Here is a 12,642-nt window from a genome sequence, read left to right on the forward strand (position 1 = left end):
CCTCCTTAAGTTGCAATCGTTCATGCATAATCTCCTCTATTCAGTATTTCTTCGGTCTATCTCTACCCCACTTAAAATCATTAATAACAGTCTATCCCACCTCCGTATTGGGTATATGTGCACCTCCTCACTGCATGTCCGAATCATCGCAACCTCACCTTTTCCGCATCTTATTTTCCACCGAAGCCACACGCACCTTCTCGAAATTTTGTAGTTTCTTGTTCATGATTTCTACTACTATGTGTTGTTTCATGAATTTTGATTTTTGTTACTATTTGTTGCTTCCTATTCAACTAGTATTATTATGTTATAGTTATTGTTTTATTTTTTCTACAAAAATATATTTTTTCAAACTGTTTTTAGGATTTTATCACATGGCCTCTCCACTTCAGTTTTATTTTTTATTTTATCTTAATTAAAAGTATTAATTATAAATATAAAAATAAGAAAAATAATTAATCCAATCTTGATTTTATAAATTAAGAGTAAGTAATTTGGAATAACTTTTTTTTATCTATATATATAATAAAACAAAGAAGTTTGCATAAAATTATGCCAAGTGGCATATTGAGAACTAGTTACTTGGTATTTTGCCAACAAAAATCTATATTTTTTTTACAACAAAATTTATTTTACTGACCAATTATTTATTTTATATATAGATTTTAAATTTTCATATCTATTTTCATATTATGGTAAAAAATATTGAATGAACATTATTATTTATTTTTATTCTATTATTTCATATTTTCTTATTGTGATAAAAATAATTATAACTAACTTCTATGAATGAACACTATTATAATTATTTATATATTTCAACTCTCTCTATATAATAAAGCAAAATATTTGATGAATACTTTTTTTTATTTTTATTATATTATTTCATATTGTGATAAAAAAAATAATTAGAATTGACTCCTATTAATGAACACTATTATAATTATTTATTTATTTCACATCTTCTATATATATAATAAATCAAAGAAGTTTGCATAAAATTATGCCAAGTGGCATATTGAGAACTAGCTACTTGGTATTTTGACAACAAAAATCTATTTTCTTGATAACAAAATTTATTTTACTGATTAATTATTTATTTTATATATAGATATTTAAATTTTCATATCTATTTTCATAATGTGGTAAAAATATTGAATGAACACTATTATTTATTTTTATTCTATTGCTTCATATTTTCATATTGTGATAAAAATAATTATAATTGACTCCTATGAATGAACACTATTATAATTATTTATACATTTCAACTCTATATATATAATAAAGCAAAATGTTTGATGAATACTTTTGTTTATTTTTATTCTATTATTTCATATTGTGATTAAAAAAAAATAGAATTAACTCTTATTAATGAACACTATTATAATTATTTATATATTTCACATTGTGGTAAAAAATAATTAAGTTTGACTTCTATTTAATTAGTATATGTTATTTCATAGATATGTAAAATTAAAAAAAATCCGACATAAAAATTCTGTCAATTACTCCTAATTCCACTATCATTAGGAGTAATTCTACAATTTGTATTCTACATATATATTCAATCAAGCTATAGGAGTAATTCCACAATCTGTATTCCAATTTTAAAATATATATTTCAATCAATCAAGTGATACAAGAAGACCATCCATCAATTACTCCTAATTCCATTATCATTAGGAGTAATTCCACAATCTGTATTCCAAATATATATTCCAATTAAGCTATAGGAGTAATTCCACAATCTGTATTTCAATTTCCAAATATATATTGCAATCAAACGATACTCCTAATTCCACAATTTGTATTCTAATTTTCAAATATATATTTCAATCAATCAAGTGATTTAAGAAGATCATACAAATGGTAGATGGATATGGTAAGTGAATTTTAGATTTTCCTACTCCCATAGATGAAAAGTAGATGACTATGGTAAGTGAAGCGTATATATATTAAATGAAACCTTTACACTATCAATCATTACCATATACAACTATGGTAAGTGCTACTAAATTGTAATACAACTAACCATGAGACAATAATTTTATATGAAAAAGTAATATATTTTCATCATATATTCAGATCATAGTTGATTCTAACTAATTTTTTAAAAAAATCATATAATTATAAAAGAAAATACATATTTAACATAATTATTATTACTTAAGACAAGTGTCATCTTGAGAACTAACTATTTGAATTCTTATAACAAAAAACTATCATTTCATAACAAAAAGCTATTTTGTTGATTATTTAAATATTAAATATTATTTCATATTGTGGTAAAAACAATTAAGATTCATTTCTATTAGAGGAAAACTATTATGATTTAATATTATTTCGTTTAATGTTATTTCATATTGTGGTAAAAATCAATTAAAACTATTATGATTGTTCAATTATTTCATATTAAAAATAGTAGTTAATTATTTCATATATATATATACACACACACACACAATAAAGAAGAATAGTTTAGCCTATAATTAAGCCAAGTGACATCTTGAGAACTAGTCACTTGACATTTTGACAATAAAAAACTATTTTATAAATAATTAATTATTTTATATTTATTTTATATTGTGATAAAAAATAACTAAGTTTTATTTATTTTGGATGAAAAATGTTAAGAGTTAAGGAACATTAATATTATAGATTTATTCAAAATTTTCATATTATGGTATATATAAATCAACTAAGTTTGACTAATATTGAATGAAAACTACAATTACGGAAAGAGAGATAATTATGTAATCAATTAAATATAAAAAATTACATGAGATGTAGTATACAAAAATAGAAAACTTTAAGTATTTACTTTTCAGCAATTCTATATTAATTAGAATTAAAGCATAAATTTACATTTAAATGATTTATACTTGAGTTGTAGGTGAAGAATTATAAATTGCTAATAAAATTATTAATTCATATTAATTTTCCTTTATAGATAGACTTTTTTCAACAGTTAGGTTATTCTATAAAACATTTACTATATTATGTATAATATTACCATAAAAAAATAATTTACATGACATAAATCTCTTTTTTGCCATATTAATGAATTTAAAAAAATATATAAAAGCAAACGATTTATAGTAAATTTCAATCAATATCGATTATTTTCTTTTTTAGCTAGAAATATTTTTGCTAATTTTTTACCTAAATAATTTATTACTAATTTATTGCTCAAAATGGTAAATTGCTTACAGATTATAATCTCAATTGATTCTCTTCCATGTAGGGACTCTTTTTCACAAGTAAACAAACTTATTCATTTAAATCGCAGCCTTTTGTGTGGTCAAATTATTTAATCAATTTATTTATTTTTACTTTGTTTAGATTTTTAAGTAAATATTAATATGAAAAATTTATTTCATATTTTAATTGTCACATTAATTATATAAAATTTATTAATTGATTAGCAGTCAAGCAACATATATGATAAAATAATATTGTAATAAAGAGTCATTTCTATATAAAAATCTCTATGTAAAATACTATATATATGTGAATTCTAACTCCACAATATTAATCTATGAGATTATCTGAAGAAGAAAGCATAGAAACAAGAACTCGCTCGACTAAGGAGGAGGTTTTATTCAACTCTTAGTGTATTTCCACAAAAGAAAGAAAAGACCATTGTTGTGTACACATACGGTTCAATAGAGAATTAGTTTTGAATATTTCGATTATTTTTTCTCTGAATATTATTCACTCACATACTCACTATCATATTCTATAATGATTTAATTATTGTAACATAGTTTCTTCTGCAATTTGTAAAAAAAAAGTTGATACTAATTGCTTGAGGATATGTCTTTTGTTTTTTATTTATTTCTGAGTAGTTGATGATTTCTAGATTATGAACCCAGTTGATTTTATTTTCTTATCTAGTCTTGCTATTTTTTTATCTTCCAATTAATAGTTGTATGCTATTTCTTGTATTTTTCATTATTTCGATTTTGTTTACATTTTTTAAGTCTTTATTATTGGTATGATTATTCATTAAACTTAACTGATACTATTTTGTTTTTCTATATAGTTTTTGGAAGAAATTAAGATACAAAAACCTAACAGAATTGCAAATTGTTGAGTTTCATTTTGAGAAAAGGTGAATTTCCCTATTTGATTTCAAATGAGGTTGTAAATACACGTGTGTGTGTGTGTATTGGTGAAATATTTATATACACATCTATATACATAATAAAGTTGAGTAGTCTAGCCTAAATTTAAGCCAAGTGGAATCTTGAGAACTATCCTCTTGAATTCTTACAACAAAAAAATATCATTTTATAACAAAAAGCTACTTTATTGATTATTTAAATATTTAATATTATTTCTTATTTCTTATTTCATATTTTGATAAAAAAATAACTAATATTTATTTCTATTGGGTGGATGTTATTATGATTTCATACTATTTCATATTGTGGTTAAAAAAAATTAAATTTTATTTATGTCGGATGAAAATCATTACGATTGTTCAATTATTTCATATAAAGATTAGTAGTTAATTATGTCATATTATTCTATATTTTTATTGATTATTTATTTATTTAATATTATTTCACATTTTATATTGTGGTACAAATAAATGATAGTTCAATTATTTCATATTAAGATTAGTAGTTAATTAACTAATATTAGTTGTAGTAGTTAATTAATTAATATTAGTTGTGCAATTACTTGAAATATATGAAAAGACATATTGCGTAACTCAATATGACAGGGTAATCAATTACAATCAAGAGACATAATTGTAAAAGAAATATTTTAATTGAGATGAGAAACTTTTAGTATTAATGGAAGGATATAAAATTTTGAATTCAAATAAAACAAAATACGAATTTAATTGAAAGATAGTTAAAATTAGATATTACTACTATATTGATACTAATCCAACTAATTAAACAATCTTTGTATGAATTTCACTAATTACATTTTTGTATAATAAAAAATAATTAATTGCCAATCTTGAAACAAATATTATCAAATGAGAAATATGCTAATATAGATATCACCGATATGGGTTGGAGTACAGTGGATGGGACTGCTCCATTAATCAGAGGTCGAGGGTTTGACCCTGGGTATGAAAAAAACTTTGTTGGGAGCGCTGCCACCTTAATGGGCCCTGCAATGCGTGATTCAGATTAGTTGGGGCTCCAATGAGGGCACGGAACACCAGATGAAAATAAAAAAAAATATAAATGTCATCCCTCAAAATATGCAAACAATATAAATAATGATATTATATTAAAAAATTATGATTTCATTACAACTGAGTAAATCAAAAAAGTATTACAACAAAAATTTGTGAATTAATAATAAATTATCAATCAAACAACTTATATGAAAAAAGTTTAATTGACATTTTAAAAAAAAATATTTCAACTTTAATCGCAAATAAGTTTGACCTATTTTTGTAAAACAATAAATGAATGAATATAAGAAAATCCGTAATTAGGAAAGAAAATAATTGTTACCTTATTTGAGTGATTACAAAATTATAAAGATAATTAAATAATCAATTGATTATAGTCAAATTATAATTTTATAAGAAATTTTTGAGAAATAAATCAGTAATTGAGAAAAAAATTAATTGTTACCTTTTTAAAATTCTTCCCCAAATTATAAAGGTAAATAATATCAAATTAATATAATCAAACTATAAAAATATGAGAAATTTATGGGATTGAATTTCCAAAATTATAAAGGTAACTAATATCAATTGTTTTCATTTTTGAGTCCTTTATGTAATTGTACATTAATTAAATATAATCAAAATATAAAATTAGGACAAATTTATGGTAAGTAGATATTTATAATATTACTAATAATTGTATTTTCATCAAATTAATTAGATTAAATTGATGTAAAAATCAGTTAATATTGAGAATTATTTTAATAGAAAATATATCCAAAGTTACTTAATTGATATACATATATTGGTAAAAACAAACGAACATTGACTACTACTTTTGCCATAAATATATTTTGAAATTTACAACATTAAATTTAAGGAACTTGAGTTTATATATTATGATTATAAAATTGATTCTTAGTAATTAAAATTAATTGGTTGATTGTGTAGTCGTATTACAATTATGTCGTACATTATTTATTTAATGGAAATGCATACAATTAATTAACTTATTTTGTACAATCTACTATGAACTTATTAATTCAAATGAAATAATTTTCAAATGGTAAGTTTGGACTATAAAAGAAAGGAGATTATTTTGTTGAAATTTTAAATTAGTATGCATTAATCTATTTTAATGGGGGTATTAGTCTTCAACAAGATCTCCACATTTAAATGGAGTAATTGTATGGCTTTTGCATCTCTTATGCATTAAATAAAATAGAGACAAAAAGATATAATGCCACAACATTTTTGGATTATTTAATTTATTTATCACGTTTTAAAATATTGTTTATATCAATTTAGTGATGTTTATATGGAAAAGTTAAATTTTGAAAAAATAAATATCTTAAGTTTTATAATTTAAGTTAATTTGTGTACTAATTTGAAAATTTTAATTTATAATTTACATTCTATTTTTATTATATGGAAAATTTGACCTTATATGGTCATATATACTAATTCAATAACATAGAAATACTGTCACACTTTTCTTCTTCTTTTTCTCTCTCTCTCTCTCTCTCTCTTTGTTATTGTTATTGGCCATTAGCCTTATTGGTATTTATCAAGTTTTTCATTATGAATATGTAGAAATAAGAATTGTCAATAGTTTGTAAAATATTAATTCGAAATTTTCTTCATAAATTTCAGGCTTTAAATATAAAGATTTCGACATAATAAGAATCATAGATATTGATGAAATGTTATCAACATTTTAGAATGAGAGTCAGTAGAAGAATATACATATGAGAAGGTTGAAAATGTAATCACAATGTAACATAGGTTTGAAACAAGAAAATCATTTGTTGAAAATAATTTGAATTATTCGTAGTGATTCTTCTTTCTCGAGAAAATTAAGTTTGTTAATTTTTTAATCTCTTTATACAAATATAAATTTATACTATGAATAATATAATTTCTTGATTATATATTATTTTGAGGTCTTGCATGATTATGATATAAAAATGATTATTTTTTATTTTATTAATCGTTATTCAATATCATAGTTTGGTATAGTAAAAGATCCACATATTGAAGAAGTGTTGTCACTAATTAACAATGAGATTTCAAGAAAAAGAAACCTATGAGAATGTCACTATATATTCAAACAATATAGGCTTGAAACATGAAAATTGTTTGTTAAAAATGATTTTAATCATTCATAGTGTTTTTCTTTCTTGATAAAAATAAGTTTGTTACCTTATTGATTTCTTTATCCAAATACAAATTTTTGTAATATAGTCTCACTAAATAATGAATGTATTAATAAAATAAAAAAAATATATCAATTTCAAGATCTTGCTTGATATTATTATGGTTTATTCATTTAAAATTTTAAAATTTTTAGAGATAAATTCTATCTCTTTTTTATATCTAGTATTTTATGATCCTATTTTGACTTAAATGTAAATGTTATAAATGGTATAATTAGAACGATAATATTTTTTCTTTATACTTGGCCTCCTTTCAATATTCGTATATAGGTAAATAATTTTAACAAATTCAAATTGATTTTATCTAAATTTTTTTTTTTTTGCATTTTGAAGTAATTTATTATGAATTATTTGTTATGAACTATTCAAGAAACTATAATTGATTGAAGATTTTGACTTACATTTCATTAGTTTATGTTGACTTATCTATTGGTCAATGAAATATTTTTTTATGCTTTACTATTTGATAAATTTATAAATATAAATTATTTTTTTAATCTATCTTTGTTTAATGATTACTTTTACTTAAATACTATCCGCACAACATGCGGGTACTAATACTAGTTAATGTTAGCAACTAATATTTATTATGCAATTTTTTAAGGAAGAGTATTAATCCTAGAAAAAAAAAATGACACCAAAATAATGCACCTAAATATTAAAAATATTTTCTTGCATTGACGTCAATTTCTAGGGTTTGGACCAATCAAATTACGTTATTTATCAAAACTATCCTACACAATTAAAAAAAAAATGGTATATAAACCAAAAAAATTTCCATTTGGACAGGTAAGGGTTTCGGTAAGCAGGCGAATTCATTCACTGTTTAATTTTAGAAACGACGTCGTTTTGTTGCTGTCGGCATTGACGTTGACATCCTTCAATTCAATTGACATTGTAGCTGGTCAATTTTTCTTTTTAGTATCATTTATTTATTTATAGCCTCGTAAATTTTATCTCTATTTATCTGTTCCATTTTTGTGTATGAGATCAGATGATTTTGTTACATTTAATCGAGTTGGAATTTGTTTAGGTTGTAAATTTTTTGTTAATAATCAATGCCAGCTCAAAGGCCGAATAATTTAGTTTATGAACCCTTTCAGCTCATACTTTTACCATATATCATAGACAGATTGATTGATTTATTAATAAAAAGGGAAACCGGTGCAATAAAACTTTCGCATATCCGGACCAAAAAGGTTTATTGTATGCAGCCGTACTGTGCATTTCTGCAAAAGCCTATTTACACGGTCCTGAAAACGTTTTCAACTCCTGATCACAAGACAATAACTTTACCAGTACTCTAAAGCTCTCATTCCATTGTTTTATTAATAGAATGTTCAAAACATATTGGATGGAGGAGAAAAACACTATATATAAAGAAGTGTTAATCAATACCATGAGAAGAGAACTTCAGAAAAAGAAAATAAAGAAGCATTTTATAAAATTTCAAAGAAAGAGAGGTTGATAATTCAATGAGCAAATTTGGCATTGTGTTCTAGAATTGCAAACTAATTGGACTAACATCCCGAAATTGAAGGAGAAGAAGCACATTCATAATACAAAGTTAGATGAAAAATTCTATTTTTTAAATGAAGTTTGAGGGGGGAAATGCTTTATACTTTGTTATGTAACCGCACCATGGAAACTCTAGATCTAGGGAAGATTTTTTTTTTTTTTTTTTGGTCCACAAAGAAAGCTAGAAAACATCCATTTAAAGAGCCCTAGCTCAACAAGTTAGTCCGTAGAGAAATAGAGGAAAGTCAGTTGGCAAAAATATGGCACAGATTTTTCTCTCTCTCTTTGGCCTTTGGATCTTTATTTGTGTATCTCTCATGCCGTTGTCTTAAATTTTTCGCTCTTTTTCCAATTGAGTCTCTCTTGATTTGTTCTTTTCTGCTTGTACTTGTAAGATTTGATCCCTGCCTTTGGATATAATTAATTTTTTTTTAAGTGATTTTGTATATATCTACTGTGATATGATCTGTTTCGCCAACGGCCAAGCACAACAAAGTATGTTCCCTAGATCTTCCTTAAAATGATACCAAATGATAGTTTGGGTTCTTCTTTCAATAGCCTTTTGTAGTTTGTGTCTAGTATCTAAAGAGGGTTGGTATGTCGATGCATGTCATCCCCGTTTAGCTAGTTAGCATCTTATTGTGCTTCAGCTCTCTGTATATCCAACTTTCTTTTGGAAAGATTTTGTGGGTGGGTGGGCGTCTTTTGTTTAGTTTAAAAGTCAGTAATAATAAGTACTACTGTTTCTACCAACGATCATTTAATGGAAAGTAGTTGTTGACATTGGACACTAGAGTTTCCGTAACATATTATCTTGTTTCTCTGTTGGTAACATCAGAGGGTATTTGAGTCGACATTTGTGGGTAGCAGGAGGTGTATTATCAAGGAACGGTTTTCAAAGAAATACAGGCATCCGACTTTGGACTCAAAGCTCACTCTTAAACGGTTGAATGCGGTCGGTGTAAATGATACCTATACTTTTCTTTAATCCTTCTTAAAGCTTGTGTTTCTAAAAAAAATTGAAATTGTGGCGCAGGAGGCAAGGTGCATGACAAAAGCTAGACGGCTTGGTGTTCTTACTCCAGTGCTTTATGCTGTTGACCCTATTATGCATTCTCTCACCTTTGAATATATTGTGAAAGATATATTGCTTGGCTTTGGACTGGTTGGTGTTAACAAAGAACGGATGTCTGATATTGCAACACAGATTGGTAATGCTATTGGAAAGACAAAGCAGTTGATTTATATGTACTAGAACGTGCTTTAATCTCTATGCACTCTTCTTGTGGAAATGTGGTAAGCTCTGTCATATCTCTGTATTGTGGGTTAGAGGCATGTTTAAAGCCTTTTGAAGCTTTTTGCTCTTCTCTGTCCCCTCATTTTTAAATCATAATTTCTTTCGGGGGGAAAGGATGTTAATTTCTTCTTTTAGATTAATCTTCCTTTTGCCTTTGGCATTATATCATTTGTGTCATGTGAACATATTATTGCATGAAACATGCACCACTTCACAGAAACAGTATTTGATGGCATCAGTGAACAGTTCTCTACTTCTCTGGTGCTCTTTCTCTAATACACTTGAGCGTCTAATTAATTGTTTTATTGATATAAAAGAAGCCTTTTGAGGACTAAGTGCTCCTAATTAGGATTATAGAACTATATATTTCTTGTAGTTTGGAAACAAGAACCTTATTTTGGCCACACACGACACTTGAATCTCGTTAGTTTTTTCAAGATGCATGTGGATAGTAGTGTTACTTTTAGTCTGTAGCAAAGTCCTAGAACTTATAGTGAAGATCGGTTTATATTGCTATGACAGATGGACCAGATACTTGCTGCATATAGGAAGTCCTCTAAGCAGTGGTCATCAACTTTGAACAAGCTAGCCGAAGGTGCTGCCGACTCTTCTTTCACGTCCCCTTCTATTTATTACCTTTTTATTCCCAGAAAGAATAAATAACATGGGTCTAATTTCGACGGGTTTGTTAATTTTTTGTGACTTATTTCGGTGAGGCTAAGAGGAAGAAAGCGCAAAATGGTTGGTTGACTTCTCCAAGTATGCAGACTCCACGTTGAGGTACTTGGTCTCTATGCTTGCAATTGCACCCAGTATGACTTTTTATATTTCCAGAATGTTATATTATCAAATTCCCATGTTTTCATGCCAAATGTGCAGTACTTTGCTAGCACCCCCCTTTATAAAATTGGTGCGATCCCGTATATAGTTCATTTTTCAGAGTAATCATTCATCAATTTGACTATGTCCTCTTGGAGATGAAGTTTTGGATATCATGGTTATCTGGCCTATTTGTTTTCTTAATACAACTGGATTCATTCACATACTCCATACCTCTCTTTGCCCTTTTCTTTCTTTTCTGAAAGCCTGAACATTAGTATTTAGTAGTACCACAGATGATGACGGAACATGAAATACTTCAGATAAATAGAAAACATCAGGCTCATTGATCAACCAAACATATATAGCAGTTATAAGTAATAAAACAATGTGGTTGTATGCGAGTGTTTTTAGCCCTTCATTGATAGTCTTTTAATTTATTTTCATGTAGCACTTGGGCACCAACCGGGGTGAACAAATGTACTGTTTGTGCATCTGCTTGAAAAACTGCACTATTTGCTGTATCATGAACAAGTTGTCTATACGTTCCTGGCATACAGTTGCTGTCTTTATTAGTTTGTAAATGAATTCTCTGATTTATTTTCAGTGTAAAGATCAGATGCCATGGCTCATTGAGAAGATTTATCTGTATTTGTTGCAGTCTTGATTATTATCAGTGTGACTGATGGTACCTATTTGAGTTTATGTGTCTACAACTCTCTGTATTCTTATTCAACTCTATAGCCATCAGTTGAACCGACGATACATGTCCTAAATCCGCCCCTGATTCGTGCTTGGGCTCCTCCTGTCCACAAATGCAGTTTTAAAGTTTTATTTTCACCAATTGCGAAACAATGAATCAAGCATGGAATATTGACAAACTTACATCAGAATGTCTTATTTCACTGTTTCTACAACAACATACCCAGTGAGATTTCAATTTCAACAAGCGGGATCTGTGGAGGGTAGAGTTTATACAAAAGGACCCTCCGCTCAAGTGCTAAATAGTTATGACAGAGAAAAAAATGATATGTTTTTGAATTTTGAGAAACTCTTCCAAGACATCTGACAGGGTGGCAAATAATGAAATTCATAGGGCATGTTAAGAATGAAACTCTGGGATTCATTAAAGGCTGAGTAATAAGCATCAATATGCATTTATTCAATAATTATAAATTTTCGTCTAGGTTCGCCACCTTATTCTGCTATATAAAGCTATGCTGACTCAACGGGCCCCTCAACAGTTTTCTGCAATCAGTAACTAAATCAGCTTTTGAATTCACTGTAGGATCATTTAAATTTAAAATGTAATTATACATGACAACTATAATCAATAGTCATTGATTAACCTCGAATAAATGATAAGTAGATTGTAAAATTACATGACTATCAATATGACTTAAATCCTATATTGCGAAAAGTATATTCATATTGAGGATCTATGATCGAGCTAGGACTATATTTCCAAGAAGTAAATACTAATATACTCTTTAATTGATTTCTTTATATAAGAGCTTTATGCTATGCATAATTATAATATAAGTAATTACAATTATTTTACATAATTTAAGGTAAGTAATAGATCATTCCTTAATTAATTACTCATTCTTCATCATGAGCTAGTAATTACTCATTCTTCATTAGTT

The 12,642-nt window shown here is 26.4% G+C and overlaps 1 protein-coding gene across 1 annotated transcript in view; it reads left to right on the top strand.

Moving 5' to 3' along the window:
• LOC124889570 (EKC/KEOPS complex subunit BUD32-like) overlaps positions 1 to 12,099 on the top strand; it is a 20,526-nt gene extending 8,427 nt beyond the window's left edge. The window contains 6 exon segments of the mRNA XM_047401521.1: positions 9,713 to 9,835; positions 9,917 to 10,103; positions 10,106 to 10,176; positions 10,700 to 10,772; positions 10,890 to 10,957; positions 11,604 to 12,099. Of these exon segments, the coding sequence (XP_047257477.1) occupies positions 9,713 to 9,835; positions 9,917 to 10,103; positions 10,106 to 10,176; positions 10,700 to 10,772; positions 10,890 to 10,927 (492 nt within the window). The 3' untranslated portion in view covers positions 10,928 to 10,957; positions 11,604 to 12,099.
• Positions 12,100 to 12,642: the final 543 nt, after the last annotated feature.

This window comes from Capsicum annuum, chromosome 12, assembly GCF_002878395.1.
Source record: "Capsicum annuum cultivar UCD-10X-F1 chromosome 12, UCD10Xv1.1, whole genome shotgun sequence".
Classification (NCBI taxonomy): Eukaryota; Viridiplantae; Streptophyta; class Magnoliopsida; order Solanales; family Solanaceae; genus Capsicum; species Capsicum annuum.